The 18590-nt window shown below is 39.5% G+C and overlaps 1 protein-coding gene across 3 annotated transcripts in view; it reads left to right on the top strand.

The window, feature by feature from the left end:
- The window catches only part of LOC109404750 (transcription initiation factor TFIID subunit 4), a 47752-nt gene that overhangs the window by 838 nt on the left and 28324 nt on the right, over positions 1-18590 (top strand). For 2 of the 3 annotated variants that reach the window (XM_029870281.2, XM_029870282.2), the window contains exon 2: positions 7468-8739. In XM_029870281.2, coding sequence (XP_029726141.1) covers positions 7780-8739 — 960 coding nt within the window. In that variant the 5' untranslated portion in view covers positions 7468-7779. Of the gene's footprint in view, positions 1-7467; positions 8740-18420 lie in introns of all 3 variants that reach the window. The other variant, XM_062854529.1, reaches the window with a different exon arrangement.

Below are 18590 nucleotides of genomic sequence, written 5' to 3'. Positions count from 1 at the left end.
AATCATTGTCACGACGAGTGGGGGAGGGCTAGCAAGCAAGTGCAAAAGGTGATGCAAAATTTCGATCCGTTGTGCAAGATGTGCTTTTTTTCTTCATCTGAACCGCCGGAGAGAAAAATGGAAAATCGATCCTGCTGAAGAATAAACGAGTCGCCTACTCTTCGCCTGCCGTCGGTTGCTGTCGTCGTAGTCGTCGTCCATCGCCGGTGTGATCCGGTAAAAAGTGATGCTCTGCGCGGTGTTTCCAAAAGGAGATATTTCGGGAAAAAAATGAATTAAGAAAAACTTACATTAAAGTGCCCTCGTTGCAAGGGTTTTCAAGTGTTCGTTAATTGCAAACTGCACTTAGCGATCAAAAACGCTTTTGAAGAATACAATCAAAAACTGAATACTGGTCAGTCTTGGTATGGTTGTGTGAACCATCAACCGAACCTATCTTTTCCAGGTCGTACGGCAAAGGTTTCACGCATTCGATGTATTCGTTTAATACAATGCCTAATTTCACCTTCTCTAAATTTTCACACTTGTTCGCAACCAAGCAAACACATTCTAGGCAAACACTATCATAACTACCATTTCATTATCCACTTTGATCTCTACTCCCTTACACTCTGAGTAGAAAACGACCTATAAAGCCATAAAATGATTAAGTTATAAATAAACACGGTCGATAAAGCTGTACATTCCCAAATCTTGGCGGGATATTACTGTAAAGCTTATTCCGAAAGTGGGTTGTGCGTCGTAGGAAGAAGCAAAAAGTTTTAGACCTATCAATTTGACCTCTTTTCTTCTGAAATGCTTAGAACGCATTGAGGATCACCACATTCGTGATGTTCATCTGGCAAAAGGTATACCTCTTCATGTGAACCAACATGCTTGCCAATCTGGTAAGTCCACTGTGACTGTTTTACACAAAATTGTTTACGATAATGAGAAGGCATTCGCTCAAAAGCAATCTTGTTTGGATGTTTTCTTAGATATCGAGAGAGCTTTTGACAACGTGCCATTCCTTGCCATATTGGTAGCCGCACGGTGTCATGGTATACAGTCGAACCTCCATGAGTCGATGTTCCTTGACTCGATATCGACTCATGGAGGAAAATTTTTCCATACTGAAAAATAATTTCTGGGTTACTATGATGGTCCCCCCAAAAAGCTTCCCAAAGGATTTTTGTTCCACTACTCGATATTTCCTTGAGTCGATGGTCCCTTCAATATCGACTCATGGAGGTTTAACTGTATCTCCAATGATTTCCAATTGGATTTACCAAATGCTCAAAAACCGACATCTCTTCTTGACCTTACGTCTAGCAGCGATTAGGAAATGAAATGTTTGTGGATGCCCCAAGGGGGAGTCTTATCACCGCTTTTGTGGAATCTTGTAGCAGATAAGCTATTGAGGCAACTCAATTATAGCGGTTTTCCTACTTATGGTTTTACCGACTACCCAGTCAACCAGTCATCGTATAAGGTGTTGTATAAGATGTTAAAGTGGAGGTGATTTGCGTACATACATTTTACATGCGCCTAAATGGAGGCATGCACGCATATGGCCTCCACTTTATCATCTTATGCAACATCTTATACGATGACTGGTTGTCTGGGTACTACCTAACATTTTTAGTCGGTATGTGCATCAGCACCCTTTTTGACCTGAAGTAAAGCGCTCTTCAGGTAATTGAGAGTTGGTGTCACCAATATGGCCTTTCGGTTAATCCCAATACAACATCTATTGTACTTTTTACGGAAAGGCGAAATCGTAATGGTGTTTTTCCTTTGAGTTTCTTTGATTCTGAAATCGATGTGACTGAACAGGTAGAGTACGTAGGAGTTCTTGATTCCAAGACTTCCTGGACACCTCATATTGAGTTCAGAATAAAGAAACCATGTATGGCCTTCTGGCACTGCCGGCGAACCTTTGGTACAACTTCGGGTCTAAAACCCAAGTATATCTAATAGATTTACACAGCCGTTGTTCGTCCAATATTGGTTTATGCATGTCATGGTGGCAAAAGAGCGAAGTGAGAACAATCCAATCAAAATTAGGCCATTTCCAAAGAATGTGCTTTATCGCGATGTCTGGAGCGTTCTCTTCAATTCTCACGGCAGCGCTAAAAGTTTCATTTGACGTTGCTCCACTACACTACACATTCATCTTAACGACAAACGTCTTGAAATCCCGCTGAAACAGTGCATCAGAACTTCAGACGCACAAATCTCAAGAAGCAAGCTTCAAACAACTGCATTTTATTATTCTGTTGCTCACTTCTAATAAGCTAAAATAAAATAATCTGGGGCGCTGGTTTTGTTTCCTAAAAGATTTGTGCGCTCGAAATCGTGAGTAGATGCCATCGTCAGCCATTGTAGCGGCCATTTTGGGATTCAAACAAGGCTGTTCTTAAATAAGAAGAATTTCCTTGCACTTTCTGTCTATGGGAGGTACTCGGTCTATTAGAGGAAACTCGTGTCAATCGCTGATCAACACACACCACGGTGTTTCCACTTTTGATGAATTAGGGCAACGTCGGCGGCCAAGTTATGACATTGGGACAAGTGCCTACTCCAAATGATCAAACAATTGCTTATAATTTCCCATATAGGACATTGTCCACAAAATTACCTTCTCAGGAAGAGTGGACATCTGGTTATCTGGAGCGAAGTATTTCAGACGGCATCGTCTGTTACACCGATGGCTCCCTTCTCAAAGGTCGGATTGGTGCTGGTGTCTACTCTCGTGAGCAAAAGCTATATCAGTCTTACTTTTGGTAAGACACTGCACCGGCAGAAATCTTTGATCTTATGTGCGGAGTGTAATCAGCACTTCAGCAGCTCATAGTGGGCAAATAAGTAATATACTTCTATTCAGATAGCCAGGCTTCTTCATGCAGTTACTTCGCTAGGTCGAAGTTAGTTATCGCTTGTCGAACTCAAAACGAGGATCTTGTTCCAACTTTTCGAACCCTCTAAGCAGAATACCCTCTTTGAATGAGTGTAATCAGTGTTGTACCTTTTAATACCGCCCTATTTTGTTTATCCTTTAACAGATACTCGTATTTCAACTACCACTTGTAATAATCCACTGGCTTATAAGTTCGCTCACATCAACATCACATGATTTCATTGGCCGTGAGCCAGCTGTTCCGGTATCCAAGGTTGCGACCATTCATTTGCAAAGATTTACATTCATTTGCTATTATCTCAGTTCAGAAGCATGCTATCGAAAAACAATGTATGAATGAATTTAACCTTGTAATTTTATCTGAAAGTTTGCCGAATAACACTGGGGTCGCAAACGTATACCAATGTCGTGAGCGAGCTGTGAAGACAACTCTCCACGCGGTGAATGTAAATTTCATTCACGCTGTGGAAAGTTGCCTTCACAGCTCGCTCACGACTTTGGAATGCGTGTGCGACCCCAGTGTTATTCGGCAAACTTTCAGATAAAACCACAAGGTGAAATACATCCATGCATTGTTTTTCGATAGCATGCTTCTGAACTGAGATAATAGCAAATGAATGTAAATCTTTGCAAATGAATGGTTGCAACCTTGCCGGTATCGAAGTGTTAAGTAAAGCTTCAGATTGAAACCTAAGAAGCCACTCAGCACAAACAATACTGGACTAGTTTGAAGCCATGTCGTCAAACAAAATTGTGTTGTACTGAGCCATCTTCAAGGGTGACGAAGTATCTTACAAATCTGTCGTCGCAGAATTGTAGCATGTTGGTAAAATCATTGACTGGCCACTGCCGACTCAGCTATTACATAGTGAATATTCAGCAAGCTGATTCATTTGATTTGTAACTGTCCAGTTTTTGCGCGATTGCGTTTCCGAGTACTCGGTAATCACTTATTAAGTGATACTGACTTAAGAAGGCTTGATATACTAATGCAAATCTGATAAATTTGCGACGAATGCTCTCAGACTAAGGAATGCGCACAGCAAAATCTAGCCAATAAAAATTAAACAGTAATAATTCATTCTAACTTATTCCCAAATCAAAAGCAATTCATCGTAAAAAAAATAATTTACTTCAAATCAACATTAACACATTTGATTTATTATGTCCGTCGTCTCGAGCTTTACGCTTGAGTCCTTCCGTAAAGTACCTTCGATCTTGCTTGCTATGGCCAAGAAGTTTTTACCACCTTTTTGTCAAAGTTTATCTTATTGTCTGATAAGATTCCTTTCTTGACAGTTTTTGCAGGTTCCAAATGACGATTACTCAATATCCTTGTCAATATCTATCAATTGGTGTAATTTTCACATAGTTTTCTGCATACAAACGCAAGGATGCTTCTCCATAAGCAGAACACAAAAATAAATCCAAATCAATAGACAATATCTGAGCTTCTGAATAAGGCGTGCCATACATTTTTTCCGACATTCCTCGTAGACGTAAAGATGATTTGTTCATATATTTTTGAAAGCTCGGTTTTTCAAACCATAATTTCATATTGTTGACCAAATTATGTATTTCTTGTCGAACTTCGATTATTTCTTGTAATCAGTAATCTTTCCATGTTGCAATGATGTGTAGAACCGAATACTTTAAAGCTTACCAAAGTCTGCTGGGACGTTCGAGGACCTCTTGTTCCTTGACTTCATTATGCTTTTGGTTGAAATCCGAAGTGACCGGCGGTGCGAAAATTGATTTTTAACCTAATTAGAAATGTCGCAACTCAATTTGGATAAGTGCATATTGTAGCTCTTAATTAAAATAGATTCAAATTTACTTCGCAGCTGCAACTTCGCATGTGCTTCAAGCGACGACTTCGATTTGGTGGTGCGTCGATAATATTTCAAACAAAATGTCACCCGTAGTAAACATTTTTCGATTCCTTAAGAGTCCATCAGACGAACGTATATATTTGTAATTGTAGTCCGACATTTTTTCAAGGTTGTAAACTTTCATTTGCTCCATAGGCTGCCACGATTCGTTAACAATAGGATAGATTGGTGAAGTACTAGATTTGTAGTAATGAGCTGAATTTTAGTATGGTGAGAAGGTCAATTCTCCGTTTCTGCAATGAAATGGTGCAAAAAGCGTGGGTATTATGATTTCTTGCCTAATTTGATGCTGTTTGAGCAAAACTTTGGGCAACAGTGTTATTGTTTTCTCCATTTCTTGCAACATAAACAACATAGTTATCCAAAATTTTGCTCAAACAGCATCAAATTGGGCAAGGAATCATAATACCTACGCTTTTTGCACCATTTCATTGCAAAAACGGAGAATTGACCTTCTCACCATACTAAAATTCAGCTCATTACTACAAATCTAGTCCTACACCGAACGTGCCCCATTGTAAAATTTCTATGCAAAATGCAGTGGTTAGATTTTGTTGTGCGCATAACTTATAATTGTACAGGTGCCTGCGGAATTCTGAACTGATAACAATCTTTGTCACAGTGTGCCATTCAAGAAACAAAAGAAACAAGTCAGAAACATTGAAAAGCGATGAATTATAATTTCACGTCAGTGTAGAATTAGCATTTAAGTTAAAATACACATTAATAAAAACTATAATAATAATAATAATAATAATAATTTCACGTCTACATCTTGCATTTGAAACACCGCGTATCTGATTGGGTTATAGAAGCAATGTGCAAATTTTCGAACCCTGTTAGAAAGAGTGTATCTTGGTACAGGTGTAATTCGATAGAATAATGTTAATGAAGCAGTTTAAGCAAATATAATTCAATGACATTTTACAAACTTCTAAAATTTGATTGATTTTGGTGTTTGCTTCGTCGTTCGATTGGGTTTTATCGGTACGAGGCATCTCCCATGTTCCCAATGAATACACCAACCAACTCTACTGCTTGCTTGGCCAGGGCTGACAGTATGATACGAGCGAACACGATGCAATGACGACGGACGAAGCTACCTACGTACGTCGTAGAGCTATACCCGCACCGCATCTGTTATCCTCTCCACAGCGGCACTTGAGCCGCGGAGTAGCTCCTAGCTGGAAGAAGAGCCAAGTGCGAATGAATGAATGTGTGCGTTTGGTTGGGAGAATGGTGAATGTTTTTTCAATCTTCGAATCGGACGACGTTGCTTCGGATGTTTTATTTTCTTCTTTTTGCGACGCGTTTTTCGTCTGCTATTCGTGTGTGTAGATTGTGGAGGGTAAACGTCAGGAAAGTAAAAATGTTGCGCATACATTCCCTCCGAAATTAATAATAAAGCGATTTGTATGGGATACGATTACGGGCCACTAGTATTTCGTTATGAAGTGACTTATGGTAGAAGGTAGATTTGTTTGTTATGACTAACCAACTATTTATTTTTAAACGAAGTTTGATTTCATATGTCCTGTGACAAAAAAATGATGCTTTCGTTTGATCTTACACTCAAAAAATTATGCCTATTTCTGTCAGAGTTTTCTTAATTGGGTAATGCTCGACATTGCATTTGACATGCCTTATGTCTATCAGTAAAAACAACAATAAAACACATGTGAACATTTTACCCGCAGGAGTCCCGGGATTCCCAGCAATTTTCAAATTATTTGTTTTTAGTATGCATTTTTTTTTCAAAAACAGCTTTTTGAATACAGAGTGCAATTTAATTGGAACATGATAGTATAAGCCTTTTTTAATTTGGGAAAGATTAATTAATGGAGATAAATCGCCTCTATTGCGGATGTCTACTGATTTATTTGGCCTAGGTTTCTTAGTTCCTTATGTGCCTGTAAACGCCAAAGTAAGTTTTCTACTATATTTTAGCAAATGAATGCAAATATTAGCCTCTAAAGACGCAGCTCAGAGCCTGGTAAAACTCAACAGTTGACGTAGCAGCTAAAATTTGACCAAAAATACGATTGGTGCACCCCTCGTCCGTTTGTTGACTCCAGAAAAAAAAACGAAAGAGAATCGGAATACAAACAACGCAAAGAAGCAAATCAATGGATGTGTGCGTCGGTGTGCGTGAAGGCCATCGCTAGAGAAACCTCTGATTTGAGTGGGAGAGCAGCCGAACGAGACCGGGAGTGCTAACAAGCCAGAGTGCGATGGAAGAAACGAGTGCGCGTGCGGTAGAGCGAGATCAACAGTGTACCGTTCGGTTTCTGGTAACGATGCTGATGACGACGAACGGTTTCGGTTGTGTGGCGATGGTGATGTTGTGTTTGACTCACCATTCATGAATGAGTGGGGGTGAGCTTGCTCTGGTGATGTCAGCCCACGAAGTTGAAATCGAAGATCGCCTTTCGAAGTTTGTTGATTACGTTGAAGCAGTGTTGCCAGTTTGTGTGAAGGAAAATTAAAAATTTGGCATTTTATTTGAAAATGAAGCAATATTAAGCAGAAAATGCTGAAAAATTGGTTTTAGCTGTGTGAAAATTTCACTGTCGATCATAAATCTACGATTATTTATTTATTTACAAAATATTTAATGTAATAAAATAATTGATTAAACTTCCAACCTCATTGCTAATGTTCGAATATTGTTTCCAGAGATTTCAAGCGGCGCTATCACCGAATGTCGAGAAAATAAACGTTTAAGCAAAAGAGCTTAAAACTGATAAAATATTAGTGTTTAGTGAAATTATCGACGCAATCAAACAACACTTTTTCTACCAAATTGCATAAACTTCTCACTGGATTAGCTGCCGTAGTGATTTTGTGAATATCTTTTTCCCGCCGATCAACATCAAAGCTCGAAAAGTAGCGGAATGACAGCACTGACGTTTCGAACACCGTTGACAAGCCCGTTCAGGCAGCGCAACTGCGTTCGAACAAAAATGGGCAGTGTCACTTCGACAGAAAATGGCGTCTGCCAACTTTTTGGAGGAAGCTCTTAAATCAGATGTCGATGAATCCGCGGTGAGTGCGATCGTCGGAACGCTTGAAAATCAGTTGGACCAATCCAGTACGACCCCGGTGCAACAAGTCGCGAAAAATTTCGAGTGCGGAAACGGTGGGAACAGCCTAAATAGTGCAATTGTGTCAAATGGAGGAGCGACCCCCATTTATAGTGCAGTGCAGCAGCAGAAACACGGTAATCATGGTGTTGCCAATGGTGAAATCGTCGTATCCAATGTTATGAACAGCAACATCACCAACAATAACAACAACAACAATAATAACAGTAAAACATTTATCATTGCCACTAGTGGCGCCCAGAAAGTAATCAATAGTGCAGTTTCTGGTGCCGCGACGGTGGTGGTCGGGAAGAATATTACGGTTTCATCCAGTGGTGGCGGAATCCAACCGTCATCGACACCTCCCGCATTGATATCGACGGTTCCAACGGTGTCCTCGTCATCGGGGATCAACATCATTAGCAATCAGATAGTGGTTTCTGCCGGGGGCCCACCTCCGCCACCGTTCCACGTTACGACCAACAGTATCAGCAACATCAACAACAACAACCAGCACCAGTCGAACATGCCAAAGAATGAACCAGTAAAGTTGGTGTACCCTGCTCATGGTGGCGGTGCCGGAGGAACGCCCGGAAGTACTCAGGCGGTGCTCAACATGAACAACAATCGCGTTACGCTGACCTCGACGGCTCTGCCGAATGGGACAATTTCCCTATCGCAGGCCCCGCAGCTGATCCAGACCGGCGCCACGGGGAAGACCACCATCCAGGCAACGACGGGTGGTCAACCGGGTGGACCCGGGGGTCAGCCGCAAACGCTCATCATCAAGAACCAGCAAACCGGAGCCGTGATCAATTCCGGAGCGCCCGGAATTGTGACGATGTCCAAACCGATCAACAATCAGGTATCTTTTTCGGAAAACAATTCCAACCCCCCGCCTTAACGAGCTGACTATGTAGCCTTGTAACTATTTGCACAAACAACACCCCGTTTCTTAGCCTGGAGAAGGATTAACTTTTGTCTGTTGATAAAATGAGTAGGTTTTGCCTTTTTAACACTGAATAACATTCCACCCACACAACAACACCAACAAACACAGGGCGTACGGTAAGGGGTTCTCCATTAATTACGCAAGGTATTTCTTTGTGGATTTTAATCGCTTTGTATTTCAGATTATAAGGCTTTTTGTGAATGGTACATAAGAAATCTAGTCTGCTTTAAACCTTCCGCAATTAATGGATGACCCTCAATTCAGATGAAAACTTTGCTTCTGTTATATACTTCGGAGAAGGTGTGATTTTATTTAACAATTTTTGAATGGTGAACATATTAACTAAGGAGCTTTGAAGTTTGAATGTATATTCTTAGAAGATGAGCTTTTAAGAACCCATTGGCATAGATTTATTCGTTTAGTTAGGCAAATTCAATAACGTTTTTATCAATCTAGTTAAAGTCAAACCTTGATTACAAGCGGCATATGAAATGCGCATTTTTAAGTTGTCTTCAAGATCTTTGATGACACTAGTGAATGTGATTTTTTTACGTTACGGTGTAGGCGATGCTTAGCTTTACTTGGCTGTTAGCAATTGAGATAAACAGCCAAAGCATTGGTTCTGCAAGGCACAAATTTCTTAAATGGAAGAGGCGTGCCTCTGGAGCCGACCTACTGATAGGTACCTGATGGGTTCTGCATAACTTGCTATACAGAGATGTTTGAATTTCGATTATGTTACATGTAATTTATGCCGAGGATCTGGGATCGAATCCCAAAATGTGGGTTCTTTTTTCGGAAGGGAAGTAAAGCGTAAGTCCCGAGATGAACTAGCCTAGGGTTAAAAATCCTAGCTTTCTCTAAGAATAAATTGATACTCGAATCATTTTCAGTAGTCTCATGGTGCGTATGATTACTAAATACGCTCCAACATTCAACCCATTCTAAATGTATGATATTTTGCAGATAATTATGGTTTGGCTCTACATCATCAATTCAGTTTGAGCGTTAAGTAGAGCGATTCACAGATTCAGAAATTTCACAGTAGGTACTTCGAAGAATACTGAATTTCTGCTATGATTTATCTATAGATGCTCACAAAGATTAATCATTACTAAAGGAACTGCGAACTTTCCCACAGATCCCATCAGGAATTTCATGAGAAATTTCACCAAATATTCCGCAAAACAGACAGAAAGTTCAGCTAAGAGTCTGTAGAAATGGGTATAAACTATAAAAATAAGGGATTTGATCATAAAAGCAACAAAAACTCATCCTGGAATATTGCAAATTACTTTTATTTTATTCTTGTGAATCTAACAGGAATTATTCTATGATTTTCACATTTTTTTTCAAGGGAACCTAAACAAGTTGCCTCAAGGGTTTCATCGATTTTTATTTCTGGGGAATTCAACAAGAAATACTTAACAAATTCTAGTAGAAAACAAGCAGCTTAACTATAACGCCGTGTCATTAACTAGCTCGATAGCTTAGTGGATAAGGCACTTATCTAGCGAATAAGCCGGGTGTCTACTACCTGGAGATCTGAGTATTTAACCTGGAATACTCAGCGAATATCTAGGATACTCTGGGAAATTTTGCATAGAAAAAAAAAAAATAATAGGACCGTATCAACATAAGTATGTCGATATAGATTTTTTATACTCCAGAACTGCTCCAAAGATACTCGTGATTTGCATTCTGGAATGGATTTATCTGGGTTTTGTCCAAAGAAATGTTCGTGGGATTTGTTCCAGGATTCATCCCGGGATCTCCACAAGAGATTCGCACAGGATGTTGTCGCGGAATTTCTCTTAAAGTTTCTCAAGGGATTCCCTTATCTTAGAGTTTCTCTGGCTCGGGATTCCTTCATGATTTCTTTCGGCATTCCTCTTGAGACTTCCCCAGCAGTTCTTCTCGGTATTCCACCCAGATTTTCTACAGGAACTGGAAGTTCTACTAGAGCTCCGCCAAGGATTTCTTTAGGAGTACCGAAAATCACGCTAGAAAATCGAAGAAAAATAACGGAAATTATTGAAAAATTATCCCAGAAAACCACTAAGAGAAATTCCTGAACGAATTTTCTATAAATTTTCAAAGGATCTCCGGGGAGAGAATGTTGCGAGAAATTCTGGAAATATATTGGAAATAAATCGGGGAAAAATTTCGGGAGATATTCCTGCAGAGATGCCGTGAAAAACTCCTGCAGAAATCCTGGAGGAAATCTGGTAGAAATCCCGGGAACAAATATCAGAAAAAGAACTAAAAATCTCAGAAATAACTACAGAGTGTCTACCTGGAAATTCGTGAATCCTCAGGGAATTTTATTTAACAAGGAACGATCTGCAGGGAATATCTAGAATACTCATGGAAATTTGGCAATAAAACATTGGGTTGTATGAATAGAAAGAAGAAATTTTTATTACTTGTAGATCTACTCAAAAAAAGAGTCCACAAAGTTTACTACGTCATGGGTCTGAATAAAATAAATCGATTCTGTAGTGTTAGTGAATCCATCTAGAAAATCGGCTACAACGATTTTTCCAGAAATTCGGTCAGGGTTTCTTACTGGAATTTCTTTGGAAATACCTCTTCAAATTCCTCCCAGGGTGTTTTACACAATTCCTTCCGTATTTTGTCACGATATTTGGCTTGGTATTCCCTTTTTGAATTCCTTCCGGAGATTCTTCCGGATTCCTCCAAAATTTTTCAAGATTCGAACATTTCTTTGCGGGATACTACCTTGAGAATCTTCGAGGATTCCGGAATTCCGATTGATTGCTTCTGGAATTTTTACATACAGTATTTCATATCACACAGATCATGCAGAGTTTCTCTAAAAATTTTACCAGTATTGCTCTCAGAGTTCCCAGGATTTATTCCGAAATCTCCACAAGAGTTTCTCTCAGGATATACCGCAGATGTTGTCGTGGAATTTCTGTTAGTGTTTCTCTCGGGATTCATCTTGGAAGTGTAATTCCAGGGATTTTAACTAAAGCTCTTCCAATGGTTTTAAGGAGTTTTAAACGTCAATAGGTAGACCTATTTCCGAGTGAAAAGACAAAGCAGTTCGGCAAATGTCAGAGGGTGCCTTGATAATAGCAGAATTGCAGATTTTTATTAAAGTTCCTCCAACGGTTTTAATGAGTTTTTACTAATTTTCTGCAGGAATTCCTTCCAGGATTTCTTCCGAAGTCTCTCCTGTGATTTATTCAAGAAATTTTGTTTTCTTCTAGAGTTTCTCCACAGACGTCTAAGAGTCTAAGAGAAATTCATCTAAATTTTTTACCCGGTGTCTTTTTCATGATCACACTGCCAGCTGTTGGTAGAACCGCGCGAGATACTGTCGCCCATGATAGATTTCGATTTGACGTTTGTCTAACACGCACACTACTACCTACACAAATTGTCTGTAATTTTTGTTTGCATCTTTCAGCAAAGTGTACACTGGCAAACGTCAAAGCGACCAAACACTAGCGTTTCTGGTAAAAGGATCGCGGAAATCTAATGCAATTTGAATTGATCGTTAAATGCATGTGTCAGGCCGTTTTTAACTGAGACGAGACTCGCGAAGACGGTCTTTTTTGTCCAGTTTGTTATTTTTTTCTTTTTCTTTCTTCTTTTTTCCTGGCCAACTAGCACCGTTCGGCCCCAGTTGTGTTTTACGTCGGCTAGGTCCAGGAGCTAAGCCTTAAATTCCGACGCCCCAGGGAGACAGCCACCACACCTGATGACCGTACATATCGAACCCATCAACACATGGGCCGGGACCTACGGCTTTACTTCCTATCCGAGGGAAGGCGTGATCATGGATTTATGTTTCAGAAAATCCCATCGGCGTCGACTGGAATTGAACCCCGACCGACTGGGGTGAGAGGCAACCACGCTTACCACTACACCACTGACGTCGACTAGATCTACTCAAAAGTAGAGTTTACACAATTTACTACACTGTTGGTATACCTAAATAAATCTTGTCGAATTTGTAATGTTTACTTCGAACATGAATCTTTTCTACAGGTTTGAAGTAAGAACTCTCAAAACAAATATTTTCGCCGTAATGCTGATGGCTTTTACTGGAAGCCTGTGGTTCCTTGAACAAATTTGAATATTCTTCCAGAGGAACAAGGGGAGGGCCCCAAATCTAGCAGATATTTCTGGTAAGCCGACAATTATGAAAGATGCTGCAAATTTCATGTGAACGCGGATGATGCTAAAATTCATTTTCTTTCTGGACTTCTTCAGAAGTACCTCTTAAAATGCCTTCCAAGAATTCTCACAAGATTCCTTCCGTCTTTTTTTCACGACGCTTGAAATTATTTTCGAATTTCTCCCGGATCCTATCGTCATTCCTCCAAGATTCGAACAGTTCCTTCCAGGATTCTTCCTTGAGTATTCCTGTATTCCAACGCTGGAGTTTTTCACAGGGAATTACAAAATTTCTTTCCAGAATTTCTTCCAGAGTCCCTGGTGAATTTTTTTCCCGGAGTTTCTCTTGCGTTTTGTCCAAAGAAATGTTCATGAGATTTGCTCCAGGGTTCATCCCAAGATCTCCACAAGAGTTTTTTTCAGGATGTTCCTCAGATGTTGTCTCGGAATTTCTCTTAGAGTTTATCTCGGGATTCCTTTGGGAGATCATCCACGATTTCTTTCGGTGTTCCTCTTTAGACTTCCCCAGGAGGTATTTTCGAGATTCCTCACAGAGTTTCTACTGTAACTATTCCTGGAATTTCTACTAGAGCTCTGCCAAGGATTTCCCAAGTAGTTTTTCACTAATTTTCTGCAGGAGATCTTCAGCGAGTTCAATTTTTCTTTGAATTATCCAGAGATCTTCCAGGAAATCATGCTAGGAAATCCAAGAAAACATAATTAAAATCTCTGGAAGAAATCCACTGAAAAACTTTTGCAAGAATCTCGCAAAATCCTGAGAGAAAAGCTATTACGGAAAACCACAAATAGAAATTCCTGATGTACATTCCTATACATTTTGGAGAATTCAGCGAGAAACTCTGGAAAAAATTCTGGAAGAAATCCCGGGAGGTGTTCCTGCAGAAATACCGTGAAAAACTCTTCCAGAAATACTGGGAGGAACTATGGTGAAAATCCCGGGAACAAGTATCAGAAATCCTGAAAAAAACTATGTATTTATGAGAGCAAATACGTAAAGAGCCTGTGGATGAAAACTTGGGGGAACAGGTAAAACCAGAAAAAAAACTTCGGCAAACCAGTTAAAACACCTTTGCATTCGCGGGCTGATCTCTGTGAGAAACTGCGAAAATTTTGAAGAAGGAATTGCGGTAGAAATCCAAGGAGGAATCCCTGAAGGACTTCATAGAAGAATCGTGGGTATAGAATTTCTATAGAAATTCTCAAATGAATACTGGAACGAATCCTGGATAGATTTAAAATCCAATTTTTTTATTCGTTTATTTGAAAGGCTTGGGTGCCACATAGGCATAACTGAGCCGAAATCATTTGTTCATTTTACACATAATTTTACATTTTTTTTTGGTTTTTTGTATATTGCCTCAAATACTATGTTAGTTTGGGAAGCCAAAGTACTCATGGCTGTTTCGAGGTTAGGGATTACAAAAAGTTAAAATTGGGAATTAAGAATTTAGGGGACTAAATTATTTGCTAAATTATACTAAAAAAACATTGATGGGTCAAAATGTCCTGATTTGTAACGGAACCAAAAAAAAGAGATTTACAGTAGGCGACAACACGAAGAGGACAAACGGAAGGGGACAGCGACAGACAGGGGCGAACAGCAAAACCAAATGTCGGATAACGTAAACAAGGAACGTACTATATCATACTCTGACATCAACACGTTTAAAAAACTGATACAGGTAATCTTCGATATAACTTACCCTCAATATAGCGAATTTGATATAACGTACAACATTGAATTTTTTTTTCCATGGATAACCCTCAGATAAACTACGAAATTACTCAAATCAATGTTTTGTTGCAGCATAAGCCTTGTTACCCAGAATTAGCGCAATTTGAGGAAAAATTAGTGTGCGTTATATCGAAGCAAAAGTACGTTATATCGAAGCACAAAAAACGAAATTACTATTTCGTGAAAACTCATGTTTTTCATTATTGGTTTTGTAAATTTCGCCGAAATCATTGTTTGGGTTAATTTACAACGAATACATCAACACTAGCATAAAAATATGATTTTTTTCTCTGCTTCGATATAACGTACAAATAGAAAAGTTTTTTGTACGTTATATCGAAGAGTACATGTATATGAGATTCATGTATTCCAAATCAAGTGCTGCCAACACTTCTCTAACGGGTTTCTGTTGTTTTCCTCGGACCCGGAGAATTTCATGCAGCTCAGATCTGACCTCACGATACTCATTGCATCCCCACACGACATGTTCGATATCCTGGTAAGCCACACCACAGACACAGAGATTGCTGTCTGAGAACCCAATACGGAAGATATGTGCGTTCAACAAATAGTGGTTGGACATCAGCCGACACATTACACGAATGAAATCGCGGCTTAAATTCAACCCTATGAACCATGCAACCCAATTTTTGTTTTGTAGAAATTCCCAATCCTTCAAGGAGTTCTTGAGACGTTATCATCAGAATAGGCAAGATAATCGGTACCACCCATTTGTATTCAAAGTGAATTTATTGAATGCTTACGTTAAAAATAACCACGTGGATTTCACCAGGACTTTTCGTTTTGCGAAGTAATCCTGTGTAAATGCGCGTCCAACCAGTCGATCCAGGCTTGGCATCACGCGAATGAAATCTCGATTTGCAACTAAATTACGGTATTTTATTCAATAGTGGATCCCCTTCATTTTTCTTAGATTTCCTGTTCAAATCTGTTCCTAACCGGTGAACTTCAACCTGGGGACGATGGCTCATGTTCCTAGACAGAAGTTCCAAGTGGTGGAATTACGCTCGAAAGCGATACATTGATTTTTTAACAAATTTGTAAATGGTAAACATGGCTGAAATTTCCCACATGAAGGAGAACGTGGCTCTGAAGCCAACCTCCAGATTGCTGAATCTAAGGGGCTCCACTATTGTCACCGATTTAACATGGTAAGATAATATGATCTAGTCAACAGTGGACCCTGGGGGATCTCCTATCATAGATCTTGTTTTCCTATGCGATCATCTTTCCGCCATTTCATTTCCTTAAATGGAGCAACGTGATTGGACCCCATGCAAAGCTAACTTTGTATGATCTTTCGGCCAAAACATCTATATACTTTTTTATTTTTGTTGAAAAGTCCTCAATGGAACTAAGACAATCGAGAAGATGTTGATAGGATCTGCGGAGATGTTGGAAATCTTCGAAGTTGATTGCTTCCAGTCCATAAAGATAGGCAGAATAAGGTTTTAGATGTATTCGGAAAGCGATGGAATTTCTAATGAAGACACCGAAGCCATTAATGCGACATCTGTCAGTGAAGAATATCGTAGTTGATCTGGAATTTCATGAATCAGATAATTCATAAAACAGATCGTATTTAACAGAATAATTATTGTCATTAGTGAAGTGTATACAAGGAGGTTATGTCAGATAATTTGTAGAAAAGAATGATCTCCGAAGCGATGCTGCAGAGGTTTCTTCCCTGCCAGGACCTCTAGGCTTGCATTACGTTATTAGTACATGTAGCTAAAGACAGCATGCTAATAACGTTTTAGTTGGGCTGAGTTTCGCTTTCTATGAAACACGACAAGTTTAGTTTTCACGGAGCACGCTCTACAAATTGTGACCCAAGGTAGTTTACTTAGGTCTTAGGAAATTTTGAACGAGCATTTACAAGATATCAGCATGTGCTCCTTTTTGAATAGAGCAAACTATGTATGGGCCTGTCCATAAATTACATAGTCTCTAATGGGTCAGTGAAGTGGGGTCTGGCCAAAATCTACGGTCCATACGAATTAAAAAAAAAATATGGGCGAAGGTGGGGGAGAGGGAGGTCTGAGAAGACCAAAAATTAGTCTAAGTTGTTTTTGGACAGCGCCATGATCGTTTCTTTGGGATGCTTCTCAAGCATGCGTTCCAGCTTGAACTAAGTCTGTGCAAACCTTTCTCGCAAAACTAAATATCCAATAGTTTGCGTGAGTTTGCTTTAATCGTGTGACGTCCATAATTAAACCTAAAAAATGGGCTTCGTGGCCGTGCGGTTAGCGGCGTCAGTCGTTTAGGCGTATTGTGAGTGCCACGGAGTGAGGGTTCGATTCCCGCTCCAGTCGGAGGAAACTTTGCGTCAAAACGAAAAATCCTTCATTGGTCCATTGGGTGTTCCGTGTTCTCCGTTGCCTAATGTTAGTGATTGTTCAGTCTGTGCAACCTTTGGTTGAAGACGGTGTAGTGTCTTTTTTTTAATTGACTGAATCGAGAATTAATCTATTGTCTTATAAAGAACAATTTTCTTTCAACAACATGCTTTTTTTTCATAAATTTGAACGCTTTCAACAATTGATAATCAGAACGTTAGGTAGGTAAAAAAAAACAATCCACAGCTGATTTTTTTTGGCCCGTAATATGTATATAAAAAACATTCAGTTGTTCACATTTCAAAACAAATAGTCAACTGTATTGTCTTTTAATGTTCTTATATGCATAGATGCTTTGATTTAGTCAACAATCGAATCACCATCAACGCTTTTGAAACCAAACATAAAAACCGACGAACAAAATCGCTGACGCCACACAATAATAATCCTGACCGACATAACCTGTTGCTTTCGCCCGGCGTTTCAACCGGTCTTTTAAAGGGATAAGCGTTTTGTGTCGTCATCGTATTTGCCGCCAGCCACTGTTGGTCGCCGATCACAGTCGCCGTCGTCGTCTGGTAATCGTCTGTGGGGCTTTGCGATGAAGGACCACACTGGCACTGCGCCAACGCAGAATCCACCAATCTCGATGCATTGAAATATTTTGCTTTTATTTTTCTTCAGAATCGTTCTCGTGAAACTGGTGGCCCCGGTGATAACACAATTTCCTCAAGCATTTCACATCATCTATATAACTGATTCATGATGAAAGTACATACAATTATTGATTCTCGATACGCTTATCGAATACAAAAATTAATTATGTTTAGGTTTAGGTTTTAGGTACAGTTAAACTATATTGTTCACCATTTAAAATAGTTTGATCTAATGTTTGAATCACACTTTCCCCGCGAAAAGATTATATGGAACTTACACATACCGTACGGCTTTATCAAACACTGTTTTAGTTCTTGTAGTTTTAACCAGCTGTCAAAATCTCATATAGTTGCTCATCCTGTGTAAAGATCATCTTTGTAGCAACCTGACCCAAATAGTATAGCTAATTCACCTCACAGTTTAATCCTTCTCTTGCCATAACGCCTTGCCCGGTCATGTCCGCTGCTATTTGTGCAGTAGTTCTAATCCAATCAAAGTCCCAGTTCCTGTAACAAAAGTTGCATCGATCGAATTGCAAATCGAAAACTAAAATCTTCACTGTTATTTCTTTTTTTTCTTTCTTTACTTTCATTGTCAATTGTTCTTCGCATTGGTACTTTGCTAAATATATCCCGATAATGCGTAAATTGGAAAAAAAATGCATAAACACAGGCCACACAAAACATTGTCGGCTTACCGGCTGGTGTACAAATTGTAAATGTTAGACCTGGCGCTCCACCCACGCAACAACAAGCACAGCAAAAAACTGTTGCCGCTGTATCACCTAGAGTTGTTATCGGTAGTCAGCAAATAGTTAGTTCTAGACCACCAAATGCAAACGC

The sequence above is a fragment of the Aedes albopictus genome, chromosome 2, assembly GCF_035046485.1.
Source record: "Aedes albopictus strain Foshan chromosome 2, AalbF5, whole genome shotgun sequence".
Taxonomy (NCBI): Eukaryota; Metazoa; Arthropoda; class Insecta; order Diptera; family Culicidae; genus Aedes; species Aedes albopictus.
Note: the sequence above shows the minus strand (reverse complement) of the source record. Positions and strands in the feature narration are given on the sequence as shown.